This window comes from Leuciscus leuciscus (genome assembly GCF_965113295.1).
Source record: "Leuciscus leuciscus genome assembly, chromosome: 15".
Lineage (NCBI taxonomy): Eukaryota > Metazoa > Chordata > Actinopteri > Cypriniformes > Leuciscidae > Leuciscus > Leuciscus leuciscus.
The window spans coordinates 19,044,881-19,068,039 of record NC_138739.1 but is presented as its reverse complement, the minus strand read 5'-3'; the positions used below and the strand labels follow the sequence as shown (position 1 = coordinate 19,068,039).

The 23,159-nt window shown below is 39.7% G+C and overlaps 2 protein-coding genes across 2 annotated transcripts in view; one reads left to right on the top strand and one right to left on the bottom strand.

Moving 5' to 3' along the window:
* LOC309475586 (uncharacterized protein) overlaps window positions 1-1,118 on the bottom strand; it is a 388,909-nt gene extending 387,791 nt beyond the window's left edge. Inside the window, exon 1 of the mRNA XM_082138404.1 lies at window positions 857-1,118. The gene's annotated coding sequence lies outside the window, so the exon portion shown is untranslated. The remainder of the gene's footprint in view (window positions 1-856) is intronic.
* LOC309475673 (uncharacterized protein) overlaps window positions 1-18,752 on the top strand; it is a 204,200-nt gene extending 185,448 nt beyond the window's left edge. Inside the window, exons 1-5 of the mRNA XM_082138587.1 lie at window positions 4,217-4,766; window positions 4,862-5,176; window positions 5,446-5,589; window positions 13,167-13,222; window positions 18,563-18,752. Coding sequence (XP_081994713.1) covers window positions 4,730-4,766; window positions 4,862-5,176; window positions 5,446-5,589; window positions 13,167-13,222; window positions 18,563-18,613 — 603 coding nt within the window. The 5' untranslated portion in view covers window positions 4,217-4,729 and the 3' untranslated portion in view covers window positions 18,614-18,752. Of the gene's footprint in view, window positions 4,767-4,861; window positions 5,177-5,445; window positions 5,590-13,166; window positions 13,223-18,562 lie in introns of the transcript that reaches the window.
* The last annotated feature ends 4,407 nt before the right edge of the window (window positions 18,753-23,159 follow it).

The window sequence follows — 23,159 nt, the reverse complement described above, 5'->3', positions numbered from 1 at the left end:
GCATAACAAAATAAAAACATAACTATGCAAGGAGAAACACTTTTTTCAGCGCTGGATCAAAACACTGAAGGGAAAACTGAACATATATTGCAGTTTTATATTTTACACTCATATTTACTTATCACCAACGAACCATCTTTTCATTTGATTTCACATCATTTGATCGCATGCTTATAATTTATTGTATGGCTATTCATTTCAAATACTCCCACAATGGTTAAAATGGTTAATATCATTGTGCTATATGAACGGAAAAGTTCTATTTAATTATAGCTTACATTTGTTACATTTGACAAACAAAAATACATTGAAGCATCATTACGTTACGTTACTTGATGTTTACTTACATCATTACGTAAACTGTACGTGCAGGGTCTGAAATGCTTTCGATTTTGCATCATCACAAAATAACAGGCAAAAATAAAATGAAGGAATTAAAAAAATGCCATTTACTAGGCCTACTTGTATTGAAAAATCATTACCTGTTCTTTAAAAAAAAAAAAAAAAAAAAACTATCGTCAAATGCGATTGACAACTAGCATGCAGTTTGGATTGACGGTTCTGTTCTAGATAAGAACTCATGCGCATCCATGCAGTCTAGCATGAATAAGAGCAGGGAGAGCAGCAATAACCCCCCTTGTAGGGTACAAACAACAGTAGGCTACCAACATGAATGTTTTGCAGATTAATTTAAGATTTTAAAGAACAACATAATTCGAGGATTTATTCTGATTCAATGGGCATTTTTTAATTTAGGTCATTGTGCAACGTGCACGGAAATGTTCTAATTAATTATAACTGACATTTGTTACATTTGATTTGACACAATACAAAAATACATTAAATCATTATTCACCACGTGCTTGAGGAGGTCTGGTTTCCCGCTCGAGTGCTTTCAATTTTGATTTCATCACAAAACAACAGCCCAAAATAAAAGGAAGGAATTTTAAAAAAAGGCCTCGTAATACTAAAACCATTAACTGTTCTTTAACGTAATTATCAATGACTGTAATTGAGGACGTTTACAAAAAAACTTAGGCTAGCTGCGTCGGTCTGGAGCATCAGAAACGATTTGCAAAATGGTTTCTTTTTCTCACTTTTACTATTAGTCACATGACAGGATCACCCATAAGGCATAATAAGTGACCTTTGCCAACAACCAGTGTTCCTCTACATTTATGATTTTTACAGCCTTTAGATTTGTTCACGGTTAACATTGACTGGTCGTTCTAACTCATTTATGCCTTAATAAAGCGTCACTTTTGTGTCTTGAATTTTCAGTCAGCTTTAATTTGTGTTAGTCAGATCTTTATCAAGTGCAAATCATGATGTCAGCAAACCAATTGTTGTTTGATATAAAATGTGACAGAATATTACCTCACCAGTGTAGCCTATTATTGTAACGGTCACCAGCTGGAGTGCCCTTGAGAGCCACCAGAGGGCACTCCACATAAGATCATATTCACTCACAGACTACATTTCCCATCCTGCATCTACCTGGACTGATTACTTCATACACCTGCACTGCATTATTCACCTGCACTGTTCCTGATTACAGTCACACCTGATCCTCATTCTATGGACTATTTATGTCTCACACATTCTCACCCTCACTGCGAAGTCTTGTTTTACTGTTGTGAACTCTACTGAGCGTTTATTCCTGTGACGGACTGTTTGTATTTTTTGACCTTTCCCGTTTCTGGATTTCTCCCTGTCTGCTGCCTGCCTACGTTACCTCTGCTTGGATCTCTGACTTTGATTGTTTGCTGCCTGCCCTGATCTTCTGCCTGGTTTTGTACTACGATTAAGCCTTGTCTTCACTGCTGTATCTGCTGGTTCTGACCTTTGCCTGTTTGACTACTCTTATTAATCACGCTGCGAATGGATCCCCCAGACTCTGATGCTTCATAACAATTATAGGATATTATAAAACATTTTTTTTGAAAGATTTTCACCTTGAATTGGTTTATACCGATGGATAACTTTAAGTAGCCTAGTTTAACTTCACTCAATTTGTATTAGCCTGGACCCTAAACTAACAAAGCGCATTTTAATATTTTTTTTTTATTTTTTTTTTATTAGGCCTACTTGTTGAATATTCTGCGTTTGTCTAAAACACTTTCAGTTTCGTTTATACAAACATAAAATTAGTCTAGCCTACTGACATACATTTAGTAGCCATAGACACTTTGTGAATAACACACATATAGGCCTAATTGTTCAAAACTGTTTCTGTATTTATTCAAAACGGCGTTAAAGGGCCGGTTGAAAAATCAGACCTAAAACGCACTGATTTAAGGGTGAAATTCAACCATGTTATTTTATTTAGTTGCCTTATAATTAGGCCTACATAATCTCTGTAAAGTAACAGCGCAGTCAGAAAATTTTATTTGGCCAAACTAAATTTAATCATTAAAATAGTTTTAATAATTTAACAAAGTAGGCTACTTGTTTTATAATAGGCCCACAACAAAAGTCATTTAAAAAACCAAGAGAAAGGGTAGCATTTGGCATTAAATTATATACAATTAAAATGCCACATAACCATAACATATAACATTTACTTCTATGATTACTAATCTAATCAGTCACGTATTAACAAATAAGGCAAATCAGCTGTTCTCCCTCATAGACGGTTACAGAGCAGAACATGAGCAGTTTTAAGAAAAACCTCACTGAGGTGTTTCTGAAATGAATTCAGGTGCCAGTAAAGTGTAGGTGAATCTTGTAAGCAATGGCTCAGGAACAACAATGTACAATTGAAGATTATAAGATTTAGTCACTATAGGCTATAACTGCAACCGAATTTCAACACATACAAAAATGAGGACATAGACATTAAGACTTTGCATAACAAATAGCTGTCACAACACCGGTGTTACAAAATCAGTTAGTCTCCATTCACAATTTGTGCCATATTCTCAGATCAGAACAGTTCATATCTGAATATATAATGAACATTTTAGATTTTGCTGTACAGAGACATAACATCATCACACATATTAATGTATCCTCATAGATACAGTATTATAGTGACTCTTCTGAGGATCTATGCGCATATATATATATATATATATATATATACATACATACATATATATATATACATAACTGACTTAATACAGATTAAAATTATGTATATAAAACATAAGAGATCATTTCTAAAAAGTGATTAGAAATGTAAAATGAAAGTCTGGTATTATGGCATGGGCGATCACATGCAACCAGTCTATATGTTTTTACCTGATCTCGGATCAGTTTTATAAGTTTGGACATTTTATTAACACATTTGTATAATACAAATGAAGAGTAGTAAATTTGTCTCTGAATAGCCAAGCCATCAAAAAAAAAAAAAATTTAAAAAAAATCACAAAACACACTACAAATTAATAAACTAACATAAATTATACAAAATCTTGGTATTTTGTAGATTGCATATTGAAAGCTGTTTGAAAGATTTTGAACAGTTCTGTTATTGGGATGTTTTTCACTGTTCTGATTGGTTGTCTCTGCTGTAGTGGGCGTGGCTGCTGTTGTGAGGTCACTATTAGTCATTCTCACATCAGGACACTAGGGGGCGATGATGATGATGATGATGATGATGATGATGATGATGATGATGATGCCTTTTAACAAGCCTCAGAGGATTTTTGTACAGAAAACTTAGCATTGTAAAATAATTTGATTAGTATTTTAGGCCTGTATTCACCTATATCCACCCTAAGATCAGCAGAAGAGCACAGTATGTAAAGCATATACATACACTCCAAAGTATATCAATTTCATCAAACACTTTTATAAAATACATTTGCCATACCCTTCTGACAAATCCAGCCAGTGTTTTTTTTTTAGTCTGTTTAGTTCTGCAGGTGTTGTTTGTGGTTTTGGAAACTGGGAGATCAGTTTATATCAGCTCCAATAAGACCAACATTTACAGGCTGTTTTCTACGGAAATAGACACTGTCAAAATGCTCTACAGGATGTTGCTTCTGAGGGAAATGAGAAGTGAGAAAAGAAAAACTGAGAATGTCTAACATTCAATGGGCTATTGCAGAAAATACAATATATCAATGCACCATGCCATCTGATTCCATCACTATACTGTAATTTTAAAATCTCTTTAAAAAATAATTATGATGAGGTTGTTTCTGTTGAAAATGATAGTCAAACATTTCTAGTTGTGGCATTGACCCTTAAAATGCTGTTTATTCAGTGTGAAATGACGCAGTTCAGAAACTAGAATAAATAGATGAAACAGCGCTTCACACGATCACACCAACAAATGTGTGAACTTTAGTCATGTGACTCATAAACATGCTGACTATATTTTATATGCCACACCACAGATAATGTTCCCAAAATAAAACTGGTAAAACCTCAGATGTTGTATTGAGCAACAAAGTCTACTGGGGAAAAAAAACTCAACACATGCAGCATTGCAAGATCCCATGTTCATATTTTTAAAAGATTGCTTATTTATAATGACAACAGTAACTGTATTTGGTGGAAACTATGCTAAGGGGTTTATTACATTACATTGTTTATTAGGCCTACATAAATGTTAGTTTTCATCGACTGTATCATGTGACTAGTCAGAGTGAGAAGCGCGTTCACGTACACGCGCTCATGAACTGTTTATTCTTCCTGTCTGAAGAGTTTCTTTATAAAATTCAGATTATCTACTGATATTTTTCAGATCATAGAGTGATTTTATCTCAGGCTGTTGGAGATGATGTTGCTCACACTTATTATGTGTTGTCTGTCTGGTGAGTTATAAACATGTTCTTATACTTCTAGTAAAAATGTACAGTTAAAACTGTTCAGAGGATTTAAATTAGCTGTTAATAATATTGTGTTTCAGGAGTGTTTGGTGACAGAGATGCAGTGAAGTCAGTGTCAGTGATGGAGGGAGATTCTGTCACTCTAAACCCTGATCTTACAGACATACAGAGAGATGAAGAGATCGAGTGGAGGTTTGGAGACATTCGCATCGCTAGAGTGATCATGAACATTACTAGATATGATAATGATGAGAGATTCAGAGACAGACTGAAACTGGATCAGACTGGATCTCTGACCATCAGTGACATCAGAACCACAGACTCTGGACTTTATCAACTAAGTACCATTATTAGGAATAAGGAGTTTATCAAGAGATTCAATGTTACTGTTAATGGTGAGTAGAGAATTACACTGTGCTTTTACTGTCTTCTTCATATTCTTGTTATAGCAGGGTACATGTAAAACAGCTTTGGGCCAAAGTTTGATAGAAAATAAAAATTGTCTGACCAATCTCATCAGACACCAGACTGAACAACATCACTGAACTCTGACAGATATGTTCAAGTACATCAATAGTCATAATTAGCATTTAAAGTCTTTACAAAGTTGTCTTTTTTTTTTTGTCGATCAAACTGGCACTATGTCTCTTTTTCGCCGTTACAGTTCCAGACACACATCCTCCTTCACAGTCTCCTTCTCCTCCTCCAGTGTCTCTGATAGTGCTGATCTCTTCTTCTGCTGCTGGATCTCTGATGATCGTGGCTGTTATCATGATCTTCTGTATGTGCAGGAAACACAAAGACACAGGTACTGTAGATGCACAGCTTATACATCTGTAAACAATAATGTGGAGTGTGGGGCTCATAATAACATTCCCTGTAATGCTACTGTTAATGTTTAGAGAGAGAGAGTACCCCCCTATATGTCTTTATTTAATTTTTATTGTTCACTTAGTTCATATGTATTCTAAATTCTTGATGGGGTTAATACTGGAAATATGTTTAAGTCAATGTTTGTGCAGACGCATAATCTCTGCTTGGTTTATATTGAGTGATGCTCAAGCAGGCATGTTATGGCGATCCTACAGGAGAGGGGGCGCCCACGGAAGAGAGGTGCGGGCGTGAACTAGAAACAGAGGAAGAGAGTTTTTAGTAGTGTTGTGAACGCGCGCAGAGTTTCGGTGGACTGTGAATAAATGCTGAGTTGATGTAAGCAGTGAACAAGATTAAACGAACCCATCAAATTATGCACGTCTTGGAATCCATTCATTTCGACATGCAACAAACTTGGAGGCCCCGCTGGGATTTCTAATAAGTGCGAGCCGAAGTGGGAGACGAAGTGCGAGCCGGAGGGAACACCGCGAGCACGCGGGAGAGCGGAGATTCTCGGCCGAGTAAGCGAGTGCATGTCAGCGCGAGATGGATCTGGAAGCACTAGCCGAACGTGTAACGGAGAGACTGTGGCTGTTGCGGCTCGACCAAGTGAAGGAGGTATGTGATTGTAACAAAATCCCTACCGCAAATGTCTCTACTAAGCGTGCACTTATCAGGAAGATTACAGAGTCGATTGATGCCGCGATTGATACGGAAGAAGAAGAAGTAGCGAAGCACTATTTGTATTCAATGTTTTCGCTCATGGAGGCGCAGGGAGAGAACGAAATTGACGAAAATGGCGGCAGAAATAAAATTGAGACGGAAATCTCGCAGATTGAGCATGATGTAGTGAACGAGGCGGATTCACAGCAAAATCACTCTGAACTGCAGATTGGAAATACGAATATGAGAGATCAAATGGGAAAAAAGGGAAAAGAGAGTGAAAAAGAAAAAAAACAGCCTCTAGAACAGCCAGCATTCATTGGCATGGCCCCTGAAGTCACGGTGAGGAGGGATTTCAAAGTCTGCGGTCAGATTGGGGAGAGTGGGCAAAAGGATAAACTGTCATTCACTAATTTGATGCATCAGGTTGACAAAGGGCTGAGAAGAGGCCACAGTGAAGCAGAAATTATTGAAGCAGTAATAAAAGCCATCAGCCCAGGATTGAGTTTACGCAATATGCTGGAAATCAAAAGAGATCTCACTCTGTCACAGCTGAAAACAATATTAAAGGGACATTTCAAGGAGGACAGTTCTACCGACCTGTACTACAAATTGTTGAACATCACTCAAAGTGCCAATGAATCACCACAAGCCTTCCTTTTCAGAGCCATTGAGTTAAAAGAAAAGCTGTTACGCACGTGTGAAGAAGGTGGCGAGTATTTCAGTACAGAGCACATACAAAAGAAGTTTCTACGCTCGGTTGGCACCGGTCTGATCAGTGATCATATTAAATTTCAGATGAGGCCATACCTGGACGATTCAAAAATTTCAGATGAACTGTTGATCAACAAAATGAACGAGGCAGCCGGTGATGAAACCGAGAGACTGAATAAACAAAAGAAGAACACAGGAAGCAAAGTGGCAAAAGTACACCAATTGTGTCCAGAAATGCAGGCTCATCCATGCAGACAGGATGAAATGACCGCCAAAGTGTTGGTTCAGGAACAGTCAAGTGATGTTGTCAGGCGGAAATCCAGAGAAACACCAGCAGCGGAGGGGCGGAGAGAATCCGAGTTATATGCGATGGTGAAACTCCTGAGAGAGGAAGTTGCGGAACTCCGAAAAGGACAAAACAACCCTCCTGAGCGTATAGTCAAGGGAAGATCCAGCTACAGAAAGGGATGCAGAGCTTGTCAGGAGAAAGGTGAAGAGGATCGATGCGAGCACTGCTTCAGATGTGGAGTTGTGGGTCATGCCGCCCGGGGATGTAGAGCACCAAAGAATCCAGCAGAGGGCAGAAGCGATGTAAAAATATCTGTTCATTCCATGAGACCAGACAGCTCGACCTCCATTCTGAGTTATTGTGACCCACAAGAGAAAACTCAAGAGCTACTGCGACAAAGAATTAAACAGCTGGAGGCGGAGTTAGAACAAAGAGGAAAAACAGAGCATGTTAGAGCTACCACCTATACCAACCACATACCTTTCCAACGACACCCAAGATTGGAGAACCTCATTGGTCCTAGATGTATGGTTGACTGTTTCTTTGAATGCGTGCCTGTGCAGGCGCTCTGGGACACAGGGTCGCAGGTGACCATCATCAATGAGGAATGGAAGAATACTTGCTTTCCCCACATTGCGACACGCAGCCTAAGTGAGCTGCTGGACGAAGGTGAAACACTCATTGGACGAGCAGCAAACCAAACTGATATGCCTTTCTCAGGATGGGTGGAGTTGAAATTTCAACTTGGGCCGAAAAGAGTGGCCCAGGCAGAACTCCTGGTACCCGTGCTTCTCTCCAGTGAGCAAGGCGTGGGGCAGCCTCCAATTATTGGCTATAATGTTATTCAGCAGCTGGTGACAAAGGGAATGGAGCAGTACCCTGATATCATTCCAGAAGTGGTAAAGGAAGCTTTCTCTTGTGACTGCAAAAAAGCTGTGATATTGATTAGAATGATGCAGAATGGGGACCAAGTTGGAAAAGAAGGAATAGTGAAAGTTGGACGGATTAATACAGTTGTTGCTGCCGGACAGACAAAAACGGTGAAATGTAGAGTGAGGGCTGGTCCTCTGGTTTCAAAGCAGGAAGTCTTGTTTGAACCAGAAGTTATTCCACAGTGGCCTGAGGGACTTGATGTAACTAAGATGGTAATCAGTCTTCAGAGGGGAAACTTGACAAAAGTTCACATCCCAGTTACCAACATCAGCAATGTGGACATCATGCTTGCTCCCCGCACTGTACTAGGACGAGTTCAGCAAGTCAGGTCCATCTATCCAGCAGACACCAAACCCGCTACGGTGAAGGCAGACTGGAATGACATTGGGGAGGATGTGGTGGCGGCGGGAGTAATGGTCGCTGAAAGTAAGGACATGATAATCCGTGAGGTGAAAGATCTGAATGAGATTGACAACACAGGACAGGATACTAATGGAAAACTGTGGGACCCACCAGTGTCAATTGACCATCTCACCCCGGAGCAACAGAGAAAAGTTAAACAGCTGCTGAGGGAGGAGTGTACAGCATTTTCAAAGGATGAGAACGATGTGGGGTGCATCCCGTCACTCCAAATGAGAATCAGATTGAGTGACACGACACCAGTAAAGCGTACGTATGTCTCCGTACCAAAACCACTACACAAGGAGGTGAAAGAATATGTGGAAGACCTTTTGAATAAAGGATGGATTCAGAAGTCTCGCTCCTCCTATGCATCTCCGATCGTCTGTGTCCGAAAGAAAGATGGTAGTCTACGTCTTTGTATAGATTACCGGGAGCTCAACCGCAAATCCATCCCAGACCGTCACCCTATCCCACGGGTACAGGACATGCTAAACAGTTTATGTGGAAGTACATGGTTCTCAGTCCTGGACCAGGGGAAGGCATATCATCAGGGGTTTGTGGAGGAGGGAAGTCGACCATACACTGCTTTCATAACACCGTGGGGCCTTTATGAATGGGTCAGAATCCCCTTTGGGCTGTCCTCTGCCCCTGCCGAGTTCCAGCGTAGTATGGAGGAGTGTTTAGTGGGACTCAGGGATGACACCTGCCTTCCATACTTAGATGATAACCTCATACATAGTAAGACATTTGAGGAGCATCTCCGTGATGTTAAGGAAGTGTTACGCCGCTATCAAGCTCATGGAGTGAAGCTTACAGCCAAGAAGTGCGAATTGTTCAGGGCTGAGGTAAAGTTCCTGGGGAAAATAGTCTCTAAAGGGGGATACACTATGGACCCCAAGGAAATTGCACCCGTGCAAGCACTAAGAGACCGTAAGCCTAAGACGGTCGGAGACCTGAGACAACTGCTGGGGTTCCTATCATACTATCGCACGTACATTCCCAGTTTTTCCCAAATTGCCAGACCCCTCTATGAGATATTGTCAACAGGGACGCCTTCAGGAAAGGGGACAAGCAGTAAAGATGACAACGGTAAGAAGGGTCGTGGTAAAGGGGGAAAACCAGCTCAACTTCATTCCAGTCGGCCTATAGCTTGGACAGAACAACATCAGAATGTCCTCAACCAACTACTGGAGTTCTTGCTTCATCCTCCAATCATAGGCTACCCTGATTTTGAACAGCCCTTCATCTTACATTGTGATGCATCACAAGATGGACTGGGGGCCATACTATATCAGAGGCAAAAAGGTAAACTGGTGGTCATTGGCTTTGGGTCACGGACTCTAACAGCTCCAGAGAAGAATTACCATCTGCACTCTGGGAAACTGGAATTCTTGGCGATGAAATGGGCCATTTGTGAACGATTCCGTGAATACCTATATCACGCAACCTCCTTTGTGGTCTACACGGACAACAACCCGCTGACGTATGTTCTGTCCACGGCCAAGCTTAATGCCACCACCCACCGATGGATAGCAGAGTTGGCCGACTACAATTTTACCATCAAGTATAGACCAGGCCGCGTACACCGGGATGCTGATGGACTGTCGAGGATGCCTTTGGACATGGAGAGATACATGCAGACCTGTTCGCAGGAGGCCAGTCCAAGAGTCATAGCTGCTGTCACAGATTCACTTCTCCTAAAGCTGGAGGAAGAGGAGCCCTGGATGTGTCCAATCACCTTAGCTACAATTTGCTCTGAGGCAGAGCAGGATCAAGGAGCAACACAAGAGAACAAAGTGACCCCTGAGGAACTAAGAGGAGCCCAAGAAAAAGATACAGTGCTTGGAAAGGTGCGGGAGTACTTGCTGGCAGAACGTTGGCCAAAGTTGGTGGGACGAGACCGTCGTGATGAGTTGACTGTCCTGTATAGGCAGAGAAAAAGGTTAGTTGTGGATGAGGAAGGAGTACTGTGTCGACAATCAGCGGGACGCACCCAGACAGTACTGCCCAGAAAATACCGCCAGTTGGTGTTTAAGGAGCTTCATGAGGATATGGGTCACCAGGGAGTTGAGCGCACACTCAGCCTCATCCGGGACAGGTTCTATTGGCCTCACATGCAGGCCGATGTGGAACATTATGTCACCAAGGTGTGTAGCTGTCTGAAACGCAAGCGTCCAAACAAAGTGACAAGAGCACCATTGGTCAATATAGTGACAACGTACCCTTTCGAACTGGTATCAGTCGATTTCCTGCATCTGGAGGGCTGCAAGGGTGGCTACGAATACATCCTGGTGATAATGGACCATTTTACACGCTTCGCCCAAGCGTATGCTTGTAAAAATAAGTCTGCAAAGACAGCAGCAGAAAAGATCTATGGCGACTTTGTTCTCAGATATGGATTCCCTACTAAACTCCACCACGATCAAGGGAGGGAATTTGAAAACAAGTTGTTTGAGCACATGGAGGAAATCTGTGATATCCAACACTCCCGCACGACTCCATACCACCCGGCTGGAAACGGACAGGTGGAAAGATTTAACAGAACGTTGCTGTCAATGCTAAGATCTCTGCCGAGTCAAGCCAAGGCCGATTGGAAGAGCTCTCTAAACAAGGTTGTCCATGCGTATAACTGTACGCGAAGTGAAGTGACAGGTTATGCCCCATACTACCTTCTGTATGGCAGACACCCGAGGCTGCCCATCGATGTAATGTTTGGCCTGAAGCCAAGGGAGAGTGGAGTGTCGCATAGTGATTATGCTGCCAAGTGGAGAAATCGCATGAAAGAGGCATATGAATTGGCATCAAGGACAGTTCAGAAAGAACAGAGGAGAGCAAAACAAGGCTACGACAAGAAGATATATGGAGCAGATCTCCAGCCAGGAAACAGAGTTTTGGTGAGAAATCGGGGAGAAAGAGGTGGTCCGGGGAAACTCCGGTCGTACTGGGAGGATCGAGTGCATGTTGTGACGGAAAGGAAGTATGCAGACGGCCCAGTCTACGTGGTTAAGCCAGAACGTGGCCCAGGGGAAGCGAGGGTCCTACACCGAAACTTTTTGCTGCCTTGCGACTTCCTACCTGTTGACTATGTCCAGCAGAACAGGAATATAACGCAATCAAGGGGGAAAGTGACAGTGGCAAAGGGGAAAAAGGACACACATCACATGGACGCTGAGACGGAAGAGGATTCTGAGGACGAGGATGATTGGAGAGGCTTGACGGCAGTGCCGACAAAACAACATGCAGAGAGGAAACGCCGACCAAGAATTGAGGAGGATGAGTTCCAATTAAGGGCAACAGAAGGAGAAGTGGACCAAGAGCCAGAATGCGAGCATGTACTGCCCATGGAAATGTGTGAGGAAGAGGACAGAAACTCAGAGAAGTCTGCAGATGAATTGGAAGATGAAAATGAGATGGTAGAAGGGCGACAGGAGACATCATCCGATGAGGCAGATGACGTCAGCCCAGCTGCAACTCACCTGCCACAAAGAAAGTATCCTTTCAGACAAATATATCCACCAAAAACACTGACATATGATACATTAGGCACGCCTTCTATTACACACAGAGTAATTTGATTTCATAGTTACTATACAAGTTAGTAAAAACACAGTTCATAAGTTCATAATTAAGAAGAAGTTAATGGGATTATGTTTTAGTTAATACACATAAAGTACCAGTAAACAGACATTGGCACATAGTTTGCTAAAATATGATGATACAGTCAAAATAGCATATGTGGGTCTGTGTATAGAGCATGGAATATGTTAATGGTTGCGACCTTTCAGCACTTGATGCGTGGCCCGTCGTATGACGGAGCAATGTTTCAGATATCATGTGGCCAGTGGTGTCTACGTCAGCAGATGACATGAAATGGGAGATAGATGTCACGCAAAGACAGTTTCAAGACTACTTAGCATCAAGTATAGAGACTGACTCCCTTATGTACTTCTTTGCTCTTGTGTTGAAAACAGAGACTCTGGGAACTATGGAATGCTGAGACAGCATTCATTTTTGGAGGGGAGAGTGTGGGGCTCATAATAACATTCCCTGTAATGCTACTGTTAATGTTTAGAGAGAGAGAGTACCCCCCTATATGTCTTTATTTAATTTTTATTGTTCACTTAGTTCATATGTATTCTAAATTCTTGATGGGGTTAATACTGGAAATATGTTTAAGTCAATGTTTGTGCAGACGCATAATCTCTGCTTGGTTTATATTGAGTGATGCTCAAGCAGGCATGTTATGGCGATCCTACAGGAGAGGGGGCGCCCACGGAAGAGAGGTGCGGGCGTGAACTAGAAACAGAGGAAGAGAGTTTTTAGTAGTGTTGTGAACGCGCGCAGAGTTTCGGTGGACTGTGAATAAATGCTGAGTTGATGTAAGCAGTGAACAAGATTAAACGAACCCATCAAATTATGCACGTCTTGGAATCCATTCATTTCGACATGCAACAGGAGCAACAATATTAGACACAAATACATGTTTTGATTGAACATGTCTGTCATTACAGTTGCAGACGAGACTCACGCTGATGCAACACGCTACACACACACTGGACAAATGATGGTAAGTGTTTCTTTAGTGACATTTACATTTATTAATTTAGAAATTATTTTTTCCCCCAAATGTAATGAACAATGCAAAATAACATAACATAAAGCCATATAATATCACCATTGTTTTAAACACTGCACATTAAATATTGGAAAATATGTTTAACAAGTTTGTGAAATAGTATATGCCGCTACGCTAGCGGCGGTCATATAGGGATTGTACGGAGCCCCTGAGGGGACCTGTGAAAAAAAAATAAAAAATAGGACTTTCGCGTGCGCACGAGAAACTATCGCGTGGGCACGAGAAACTATCGCGTGGGCACGAGAAACTATCGCGTGCGCACGAGAAACTATCGCGTGCGCACGAGAAACTATCGCGTGGGCACGAGAAACTTTCGCGTGGGCACGAGAAACTTTCGGTTTGCGTTATAGCGTCATTAATACAAATGTGGAAATATGGATGAAATATATCATTTATGTTGTTGTTTGACATGTTTTGAAGTGTATATTTTAGCAAAAATCTCAAGCAAGGTGCTATTAAAGACAAGACTAAAGGCCCTTTCACACCGGATGCGTAACGAAAAAGCGAAACGAAAAAGCGAATAGATCGTGTGCGAATAGTTCGCATCAAAACCATTCACATCAGCCGCGACGCGAATTTGCGACGTCTGTGACGTTCAGAGAGCTTCAACATTCCCAAACTTTCGCGCGAATCGCGCCGACAGCTGAGAAAACATGGACACTTCATCATCATCATCATCATCCAGTCATAGCATCCAGTGAAGACGAGCTTTTCATTTTATTTAAAAGACAGAAAAGAAGGTTTTGGGTGCACCCAATCTTACAGAACAGAGAGTCTGAAGGGGAGTATGCTTTTGTGCACAGTTTTGTTTTTTTGCGTCTTCAACTAAACACAGTGCGTTTTGTAATGTAACTACACATTACATGTAACACACGAAGTAAGTTAAATATCATTCGACTAGAAACTGCAGATATCACACAAAGAATGTATAGTAGGTGAGCGCGGGGCACAACCTAACGCGGGGCTAGTTGTAACACGCTTGTTTTAAATACTTCCGCACATGCTTGGATGACGAAACTTTGTGTATTTACTAGTTGCCATATCAACACTATAGAAAAAAAAATTTCCGCCAAAATCTTTTTTTTGTGTGGAAGATATCCATAGACATTTATTAAACCATAGCAAAAGTAAATTTCTTACTTAAGTAAATTTTTCATCTCTATTTTTTGTGTTTATTTAAAATAAGACAAATCTGATATTATTTTAGTCTCCAAGATGTTCTTTAACAGTTGAGATAGTTCTTTAATGCTTCGCTAACTAGCAGAAGACACTAGCAGGGTTTAAATCCCAGTTGTGCAGGCGGGGGCATGTTGTCACACTGCGTTACAATGTGCCCCTATTAGAAATATGCTATTATATTCTATACTTATATTAATTTTATTGGGAAAACGTGAGAAAAAGGTGAATAAAGACTGAGAGTCAATGTTCAGAAATGACTAATTATTTATTTGTTTTGAACTATGTTGTATAGCTGTGTTTTCATGTGTTTGTAGTCAAAACTCAAAAATTTGTTTATATTTACTTATTAAAAATTGCCATTATTTTATATGAAAAAGTTTTTTAATTGTATTTTATTTATGTAGCCGGTTCATTATTAAATGATTATTAATTCCTGTTCAGTATTAAACTTTGGACCGAACGAAAGATGCGCGAACCCAACTTTGCGGTATAGTTTCAGTTTCGATTCAAATAAATTCGTTTAGGCTTGGCGTTTAAAATAGGCTAAAAGTTGTTTGTAATAAAGGGCACAATGGGCTATTTTTATAGACTAGGCTACTATGTATTTATTATTATTATTATTATTATTATTATAAGTGGTTACTTATTTTTCATTTCTTGTTGTTTTCTGATTCCATTCATTTAAGGATTTGGCTATGGGTAAGTAAAATACGCATAGCCTATATGTTATTAATAGTGTTTATAATGTTAATGTTGTATTTTATTTACAGGTCTTTTACACTATTTCTGAATATACTAGCCTAATAATATAATGCGTGTTTCCCTCTCAACATGACTGAGTGCGCCACGCACAAGCTCGCATCCTTGAGATATAAATTATAGGCCGATGCATTTTAATAAAAAAAGGCCTACATCATAAAACTCAGAAGAGTATGTATTTTAATATCTCTGATGTTCTCTGTTCTCTGGTTGTTAGACAGTAAGTCTGAATGGCAGTTCATGCATGAACGTTAGGACTATACAGTCAATTATTACCTTTTTGTAGCTATTGTTTAAATTTAATTTACAACGAATTATATTGATTTATATCTTAATTTATTATTATTATTATTATTTAAAACTTACTGGACGAGGGCGACCATGGTAGGCCAACAGTCGTCATTTACCCTGTATACAGTATATCTATACAGAAGAAAGACCTGTCTAGGCTCTTAGGTACGGGTTGTGTCGAACCATTCGTTAGTCTGGTTGTTTGATGAGAAAAAGATGAAATGTAGTTGCAATAAATGCGTTAAGAATCCGTACAACTGCAGCAGAGGATGACTATTTTATTCTGCAGTGCGGAACTGAGGAAGAGCTGATGAAGGAACAGTTTGGTCAAGATAAATAGCAATCTTGTGAACTTTACTTCTTTAAAAAAAAATGTCCTTCATCTCAGTAGCAGAAGATTATTAGCCTGTTGTTTATTTTTTATCAATACACATACAAAGTTTATTCAAAGTATATTCACATTTAATACAATTATTTGAATTGTGACTAAAATATGCCTCTAAGTCTTGTCTTTAATAGCACCTTGCTTGAGATTTTTGCTAAAATATACACTTCAAAACATGTCAAACAACAACATATATGATATATACATCATCCATATTTCCACATTTGTATTAATGACGCTATAACGCAAACCGAAAAGGCTTGTTTGAGATGAGCAAAATCTGCGCAGAACCGATCACCGGTGATCAGCGCGAGATGCATGCCGGTTAGAAATGTGTCCGAGTGCGGTCCGCCTTGCTCTGATGTCATGCTGACGTATGTCAAAAATCTCTCGCGAGCGCAAGGCGCACGTGTCGGATTCTGCAGTCGAGCGCAGTTGCTCTCCACCGACTGCGCTGATCAAAAGCACGATGGGAAACGACTTGCTGACGACACAGCTTAAAGCTCATTGGTTTAAACAACCGTGATGTATTGTTCTCTTTTAAAATGTTTGATTTTAAAACTCTGATATCATGTTTTATGTGTATATGTTATGTGTGAATATTCCCAAACTATCTGACAGTGCGATCTCTTTGGGTTATGCAATTACATTTTTATAAAAAAAAATAAAAAATAAAAACACGTGTCTGTATTAAAGAAAAAATGATTGATAAACATGTATTTGGAATGGAATTAAATAAGAAGTACTTTGGGTGTCTTGTTCAATTTATTTATTTTCATATAAAAGCAACAGAACTTGAATTACATCCAGTTTATTAGCAACACTGTGCACGAGCGTCAATCCCGCGATATCCATCTTTGATCTCGCAGGTGTCAGATCCACTACGAGAAGAGAGATCTGTCCGGCTTGCTTGCGCTTTTTTCACTCCTCCTCTCACTGCAGCCGCCTACTCTCGCATACATTTCAGGCGAGGCAAGGCGCATCTCAAACAAGCCTAAAGTTTCTCGTGCGCACGCGATAGTTTCTCGTGCCCACGCGATAGTTTCTCGTGCGCACGCGATAGTTTCTCGTGCGCACGCGATAGTTTCTCGTGCGCACGCGATAGTTTCTCGTGCGCACGCGGAAGTCCTATTTTTTATTTTTTTTTCACAGGTCCCCTCAGGGGGTCAAAGGGGTTTTTTTTGTTTTTTTTTTCTCATCTACTGAATTTTTCGTCAACGATACCAGGGACACCGAAACACCGGGGAACATGAAATTTGGTGGGCATGTAGCCCCACTAGACTTTTACGGAAAATTTTGTTTGGTCCCCGGGGGCCACTCCCCCCCCCCCCCCCCCGCGCTGGGCCCCCCGTGAATTTTTCGTCAACGATACCAGGGACACCGAAACACCGGGGAACATGAAATTTGGTGGGCATGTAGCCCCACTAGACTTTTACGGAAAAATTTCGTTTGGTCCCCGGGGGCCACTCCCCCCCCGCGCTGGGCCCCCCCAAACCCAAAAAATGCAGTTTTTCCTAAATAACTACCTGAACCGTGGCACCGAGGATGAAGACATTTTTATGGTATGTTGGTCTTAAGGGCCCACATCAACCTAGCCCATAATCACTCATTTGTGATTTGCGCCCCTCTCATAAAAAATGAAAATGCAATATTATTCCGCTTTAATCGCCCCTATCTTCAGTTGAGATGTTCAGAACTGCACCATATTTCATGTGTATGATTAACTTGACATCCTCTGGGGGTATGCTAAGTTTCGTAGAATTTCATCCATGGGGGGGTATAAAATAAATTAATTTATGTGCACATTTAGTGACTGTACACTCATCGGCCTGTAGATGGTGGTGTTGAGCGAAGGGTTGCTGGTTTAGGATGATACTGTCACACACACACATGCAGGAATACAAACAAACGCAAGCATGCACACACACTGACATCCACACGCACAGACACACACCCATACACACACATACAAATCCACATGCACAGACACACACACACAAACACACATGTACGCACGCATACATACACGCACAGACACACACACACACACACAGACACACACATACACAAACACACACACAAACACACACACATACACACACGCACAGACAGACATGCACATACTACTACTTTTTTTAGGTATATACATAAACACGCAATACAGCCAAATTGCTCCACGTCATTTATTTTTGTGGAAAGCCAGTGCAGGCCTGAGCGGCGGTCATATTTTGTACCGCCATGCGGTACATCTAGTTCCATTATAAATAAATCATGCTTCCTGTGCTAAATGTCTGTCTGACTTGTTTGCATCTATATATTTAGCGCTGTATTTGCTCTTGTCCTGATATCTGATGTTGAACATGTTTTATTTCCACAGTCCACTTGCTTTTATTTTTTGTCACTGTTATGAAAGCTGCTATTGTTTTTCCAAAATTTCATAATAAAAGTCCCAAGAATATAAAAAGACAGAGATCATTACACACAAACACAAGACCATCATTCAGTGTGAGAAACATTGACTCATAACCCGTAATATCTATCGATGAATTTTCAGCAAATTTCTGTCATTTATTCATTTTGAGCTCTTGCAGTTTTTGCTTCTGAAACATCGGGTTTGTTTTTCTCCTTTGACCTTTTGTGTTTGTGTTTTCCTACAGAAATCTGAAATGACGGAGGTGATTTATACATGTTTAATCACAGATCAATAATCAAACTCTCTGTGATTCTGTTTCTTTACAAATTATGTGTTGATCATCGTATTGACATTTGTGTTTTATACTGTATTACCCTTTCAAATAAAATAAAATGTATATTTGTTGAATTAAATCATGCTTTTGGATTCCTTTAGACTGATATTGATATTCACATATGATCATCATCACAATCAAATATTTTGGGCCAGATAAAAAAAAAAAAAAAGGCAAATTAGCATGAGACCGCAATCCCACAAAACCACTGGTGGGAGAGGAAAGTTCAGCCAGCAACAATATCACCCTGTAGCACAAGACTGGTTGCCCACTGAAGCTAAGCAGGGTTGAGTCTGGTCAGTACCTGGATGAGAGACCTCATGAGAAAACTAGGTTTCTGCTGGAAGAGGTGTTAGTGAGGCCAGCAGGGGGCGCTCACCCTGTGGTCTGTGTGGGTCCTAACGCCCCAGTATAGTGACGGGGACACTACTGTCAAAGAGCACCGCCTTTTGGATGAGATGTAAAACTGAGGTCCTGACTCTCTCATTAAAAATCCCAGGATGTCCTTCAGATAGGGCATCCTCGGCATCCTGGCCAAATTTGCCTAATGGCCCCCTTTCATCATGGCCTCCTGATCATCCCCATATTGATTGGCTTCATGACTCGGTCTCCTCTCCACCAGTAAGCTAGTGTGTGTTGGGTGTTCTGGCGCAATATGGCTGCCGTCGCATCATCCAGTTGTTGCTGCACATTGGTGGTGGTTGAGGAGATTCCCCCCCTTCAAATGTGAAGCGCTTTGAGAAAAAAAAAAAAAAAAAAAGTTTTCCGAGTTTAAAAACCTGCTAAAAGTCTTCAGATTTACTTGGAAATCTGACCAGTCCTAAGGCTGTAGATGAGAAAAACATTAGACATTTTTATGCCTACATTTTAGGCCAGATTTACTAATTGCCTGTGCCAGCGCAAACCCTCGTTTGGCATTAAAAAACTGAGAAATGTATAATTAAAAAAATGAATAATAAAAAAAAGATTTTAAAAAAACTGAGAAATTAGCGATGAAGAGGCGTGTACACGGTTATTTTTGCTCTTTTTTTATCTTATTGCATTAACATATTTGTATAAAAAAAGAGTAGAAGAGTAGGCTAGTAGTTATTTGTCTTGTATTGGCCTGATTAATACCTCCTTAAAAACGCAAAACACCCTCTACAAATGAATAAACTATAAGAAAAGATCATTTATAAAAATACGTCACATTGTATCTGATGGTTTTTATATTTGATTAATAGATTACACACTCAAGCAAACATTTGTAACTGGTTTGAAAAAGGTATTTTTATGCATGTTTGGGTTGAGATTTCGTTGCATTTACGCCATTTTGACCAGCAGAAGTCGCCAGCGAGCAACATGAGGGTGAGTAATGATGACAGAATCTAATGTTTGGGTTATAGAGGCATATCTCCGTGTGGTCCTGTTTGGTATTGCAGCTTGACTTGTAGTTATTTATATATTTTAAAAGCTCTAAACAAAATGTAAAAAAAAAATTTTTCCTATATAAATGTATATGTTAAATGTTAAATGTAAATATATATATATATATATATATATATATATATATAATTGTGTATATGTGACCCTGGATCACAAAACCAGTCTTATGTTGCACAGGTATATTTGTGGCAATAGCCAACAAAACATTGTATGGGTCAAAATGATAGATTTTTCTTTTATGCCAAAAATCATTAGGATATTAAGTAAAGATCATGTTCCATGAAGATATTTTGTAAATTTCCCACCTTAAATATATAAAACATTTATTTTTGTAAATGGATGCAGCACAATCGGCAATAGAAATGGACAACTTTAAAGGCGATTTTCTCAATATTTTGATTTTTCTGTACCCTCAGATTCCAGATTTTCAAATAGTTGTATCTCGACCAAATATTGTCCTATCCTAACAAACCATACATCAATGGAAATATTATGTATTCAGCTTTCAGATGATGTATAAATCTCAATTTAAAAAAAAAAAAATACCCATAAGACTGGTTTTGTGGTCCAGGGTCACATATAGCCTATATAATTATATGTATATACATCTATGCTCCACCCAATGAAACCGAAAGTCTCGAAACGGCCACAATTGTTCTCGCTGGCCCCGGCCATCGGGCAGTCCTTCCTGTCCAGCCCAGGCCTGACTGGTTTGAACGGGATAAATATCACAAACTGACTCGTCACAAACACACACACACACACACAGAGAGAGAGAGAGAGAGAGAGAGAGAGAGAGAGAGAGAGAGAGAGAGAGAGAGAGAGAGAGAGAGAGAGATTTAGAAAAACTTTACTAAACAATAATCATTCACAGACATTTTACACATTATTTCATCTCAATTCATCAGAAAATAGTAAAGCATTGTTTTCAACTTCACAAAGTACATCTCCATAAGTCCAGATCTTTTCAAAATCCAATAAATTTTTCATATGTAAATAAAAAGAAAAATCATGCTTAATTCTCGCTTTTACAAGCCCTTTAAACACACTCACTATATTACATTGATTTCCATATTCAATTTTCTGTTTTCTACTTACATAAATAGACATTTTTGCTTGACCAATAATAAAATTGAGCAAACGCCCCATTTTTCTCTTTGTTTTTGATTCCTTAAAACCATAAATAAAAACATTTGTACTAAATATTTCACCAAAATCATGAAAAATCACTTTCAACAGTTCAAACAGAGGCTTCAACCTCTCACAATGTACAAAACAATGAAATATTGTTTCCCTCTGTTCACAAAAAGCACAATTTTCTTTTACAAGCGGATTAAGAATAGAAATAAAAGCATTAACGGCAATAATGCCATGCATGATTCTCCATTGCAAGTCTCCAACAAACTTTGTCAATGGTGGCTTGTATAATGTACCCCACATTGGCTTAAAACTAGAATCCACACTTAAGTGACATCGCCAAGGATTGTCAGAACGATGCATCAACTGTTCTTTATTCAACACTTTTACACACATTTTATAAAAACTCTTTCCACCAATAAACATAATATTTCGGTCCTTCCAAACTTTTGACATTGTTAAAGGGCAATTAATATCTGTATCTGGCAAGTCTGGAGAAATCCTCATTACTGGAAACAAGTCCTCAGCATTTGACTCACTTTTTAATGTTGAAAAGTCATAGAGAAGCGTCCATTCTTCTTCCGATAACGAGTCTCGACATTTTTTCAACATCTGCCCAACTACTCTTTCAGACCGAAGTCCAAGTCTTTGAGTCAATGCAACAGTGTTACTTAAATTCCATCCAGTCACTTCCACCAAGTCCTTCATTGTTATAATCTTCTCATTCTTCAATCTTTGTTCAAACCATGGTACTATTTCACAGGACAAATTCAAACGAGATCCATTAATCAATGGTTCTAGCATTAACCAATGCAAAGATTTTCCATCAGTGGACCTTGTTATTTTCAGCAAACTCCATGATTTTCGAACACCTTCATAAAAACAGGATATTTCTTTCAAACCCATTTTTGAAGAATTTGTCCAAAATAATTCTCTCTTAAATCCAAGCTTTCCAACCACACTTAGAAGCTTAAAAGCTATGTTTGTCCAAGACAGTTTCTGATACAATAGTTTGTTAACAAACTGCAGTCTAAAAGCAGCTTTCCGGCTTGCAAGGTGTATTAAACCTTGTCCTCCCTCCTCCACAGGAAGGTACACAACACTCTTTGGAAGCCAATGCAATTTGTCCCAGAAGAAATTAACAAGAGAGGTTTGAATCTTCTCCAGCAAGCCCACTGGGGGTTCTAATACTGCCAAGCGATGCCATAACATAGATGCCACTAAGTTGTTGATTACAAGAATTCTCCCTCTAAATGACATTTTTCTTAAAAGCCATTTCCACCTCCCCAGTCTTCCTTGAACTCTTTCTAAAACATTTTCCCAATTCTTTTGCATTGTGGTCTCATCACCCAAAAATACTCCCAAATACTTAAAACCTCTATTTGCCCACACCATTCCACCAGGCAAAATCGGGTTTTCAGCCTTCCAATCACCCATTAAAAACGCTGAACTCTTTGACCAATTAACTTTTGAAGAGGAAATTTTACCAAAATTTTCAACAATTTCTGTAAGTCTGTTAATGTCTTGTTGATCATTAACTAAAACTATTACATCATCAGCATATGCTGACATTTTTACAGTTAAAGCACTATCATACTTGAAACCACAAATACTCTCCCTTATTTGACTTAACATAGGTTCCAAAGCAATTGAATACAACATACCAGACATTGAACATCCTTGTCTGATTCCTCTTCCCACCTTAAACGGAGCACTCAAGCCACCATTGATCTTCAATATGCTTTCAATGTCCTCATAAAGGACCTTTATCATGTCCACAAAACCAGGAGGAAAACCAAAAGCTTTAAAAGTATCCCATAAATAAAAATGTTCCACCCGGTCAAAAGCTTTTTCCTGGTCCAGTGAAATCAGACCGCACTTTAGGCCAAAAAGCCTAGAAACCTCTAAAACATCTCTGATTAGTGAGATGTTATCCACAATCGAT